Here is a 2,531-nt window from a genome sequence, read left to right as displayed (position 1 = left end):
GAGCATTCTGGGATTTGTAGTATTTGCGGTGCATGCCCTGTCTATCGGCGGACCAGCTCCAGTAGACATTTGGTATTTTCTTGCGGGCCGAGTTTGACACCCCAAGGTCACATTATCCAATCAAGAAGGTCAATAATCACGCAAGAAGATGGCGGCACCTGTGCCAGAATTGAGCCACACAGAAATTAATTCCACTTGGGAGGGGAGCAGAGGACCCGACAGGTGTGTTGATCTTTGCAGCAGAATTGTGGCCCTGTTATCTAAATCAGATAGAGCCCATGTACACAGAGCACAGCTTGCATGGAACAAGACATGGGGACAGAAAATGCATCCAAAAGAGTTCAGCAACTGATTTAAAATGCACCCAAAAATATAAAAAAGGCAAAAAACAGCAAATGCAAAAAAAAAAAAAAAAAAAAAAAAAAAAAAAAAAAAAAGCAAATGTTACCATCAGCTATCTGCATTTTTTTCTATTAACAATGGTGCAAGTTTTTTACAGACATAATAAATTGAGTGGATAACAACTTTTAAAGAAAGAGAGGAGCCTGCGATCAGAGGAACAACACAGAGCAATGGTTACTCACTTTGAGCCTTTTAACCACTTCATCGTTGGAGATTTTGTCGGTGATGTCCTTCACCCCGGGTGGGTAGATGATTTTGCCATCGGCGGGTTTCTGCTGAGTGCTGGGGAACTCCATTCTGCCCGGGGAATCTCTGCCACGGTCCTCTAGCGGCCTCTATCGGTCACAAAACAAAACGTCACCTACACGGCCGTATGGAACAAAAACAGCCCGGCTATCACCCCACTCGGGTCCCGTAGTAAATGTGTGAATATGTGGGGTGAGGAGTGCAGCGGGGGAAGTCGGGGATAACCGGGTATAAAATGCTATTCGCTCTGGGTGAATACTAAGGCCTGGGAAGTAGTTGGTGACAGGACGCTGCTAGTAAGAGGCAGCCGACTATAGTGCAGGCCTCAATCCCCTCCCTGGCAACTAGGCCCGGGGCCCTAACACGGCAAGAGAACTACAAGTCGCAGCGTGCCGGGCAGGGCAGTAGTTCCTGAAGAGTTGCAGGGCCCCATATCGGCCATAGGTAAGCGGAACTTACAATAAGTCGGTGTCACCCGGAGAAGGGCCCCGAGGTGGCTGCGGGAGCCGGTCACCATGTCATATATCGCCCCGTGTTGTATGGCTTACCTCCGGAGGAGGGCGAGCTCCCCCTGCATGTATCCGGCGCCCGGTGTGTCGGGGCGGCTCTGAGGAGGGGGAGGAGGAGTGTGAGGAGAGGGGGGAGGGGGAGGCCTCTCCGCGTGCACCTAGCTGTTCTGACTGGAATCTTCCAACACCAAGCGCCGCGAGCCGCACACGTGACTCCCCCACCGGACTCTGTCCTGGCCAGAAGCGGGAATGCCGGGTGTGTGAGGGAGGGGGAGAAGGGGGCGGACACGCGCTCAGGCTCGCGGCCGCCACGCTCCCTTGCGCCGTTCCTGTCCTGGAGTTACTCGCTGAGGAAACCGGGGCAGGAGCGGGCGGACAGCGACCTCTGGTGGTTGGCGCCAAAATAAGGCGTAGAGACGCAGCCGGGGCAAACAAAACGTCTCTCACCTTCCTGCAGGTCATGTGACGGCGTCATGTGTCCAGGGTTCCTAGAAAGTGTTGTAACCAGAGACCCCCTACCAATGTTAGTCACACATTCACCCGAATGATTCACCACATACCCCTGTATTTATTACCAGCTGTTGCCAGCCACTGATAGACCTGACAAATGGGCCCTCATTAAAAGGCCAAACGTCAAGATAATAATGGCAAATAATACAACGCACCCCCACATTGCATTGAACTCTTACCCCTAAACATCCCTGAGGTGCAAGAAATACCACCAGAAGGGCACTTACATCCTAAGGGGCCATTGTTTTACAAAAATGGAAATCACTATTTGGTTTGGTGGCTTTCATTCAGGGTATTAAACAGGATTGATATAGCGCTAACATATTATGCAGCGCTGCACAATAAATAGGGGTTGCAAATTACAGACAGTGACACAGGAGGAGAGGACCCTGCCCCGAAGAGCTTACAATCTAGGAGGTGGGGGAAGTAACACACAATAGGATGGGAGAAATGTAGTGGTGGGAAGTAGTGACGGTACCAAAAGACAGAAGTAGACAGGTAGGCAAGTTTGAAAAAATGGGTTTTGAGCGCTCTTTTAAATGAGCAGAAAGTAGGAGCAAGCCGAATAGGACGAGGAAGACCATTCCAGAGGTATCACGGGGGGCTGTGGGTTTCTGCTTCAGACTTTACCACCATGTTGGTAAAGATGGAAGTGAAGGGGTCCTCCGCAAAAAGTGTAAAAAAAAATAAATAAATAAATATAAAAATAAAAAATAAAAAAAAGTATCTAAAAATATTCATAGTGTGTCCAAAACCAGGGCCCTGCCGTGTGCTGTTTCCTCCCCTGATGAGATCTGTGACTCTGGTGTATCTAAGTGTAATGGTAGTAGGACTGGAGGACAGTGAAATTAGGACTGCATGAAC

The 2,531-nt window shown here is 49.7% G+C and overlaps 1 protein-coding gene across 4 annotated transcripts in view; it reads right to left on the bottom strand.

Moving 5' to 3' along the window:
• Window positions 1–1,496, bottom strand: part of PDS5A (PDS5 cohesin associated factor A) — a 38,408-nt gene extending 36,912 nt beyond the window's left edge. For 2 of the 4 annotated variants that reach the window (XM_072406307.1, XM_072406309.1), the window contains exons 1-2: window positions 1,197–1,496; window positions 585–737 (exon numbers count right to left, since the gene is read on the bottom strand). In XM_072406307.1, coding sequence (XP_072262408.1) covers window positions 585–698 — 114 coding nt within the window. In that variant the 5' untranslated portion in view covers window positions 699–737; window positions 1,197–1,496. The other 2 variants (XM_072406310.1, XM_072406308.1) reach the window with 2 other exon arrangements.
• Window positions 1,497–2,531: the final 1,035 nt, after the last annotated feature.

The sequence above is a fragment of the Pyxicephalus adspersus genome, chromosome 3, assembly GCF_032062135.1.
Source record: "Pyxicephalus adspersus chromosome 3, UCB_Pads_2.0, whole genome shotgun sequence".
Classification (NCBI taxonomy): domain Eukaryota; kingdom Metazoa; phylum Chordata; class Amphibia; order Anura; family Pyxicephalidae; genus Pyxicephalus; species Pyxicephalus adspersus.
This window is presented reverse-complemented; position numbering and strand designations above follow the sequence as displayed.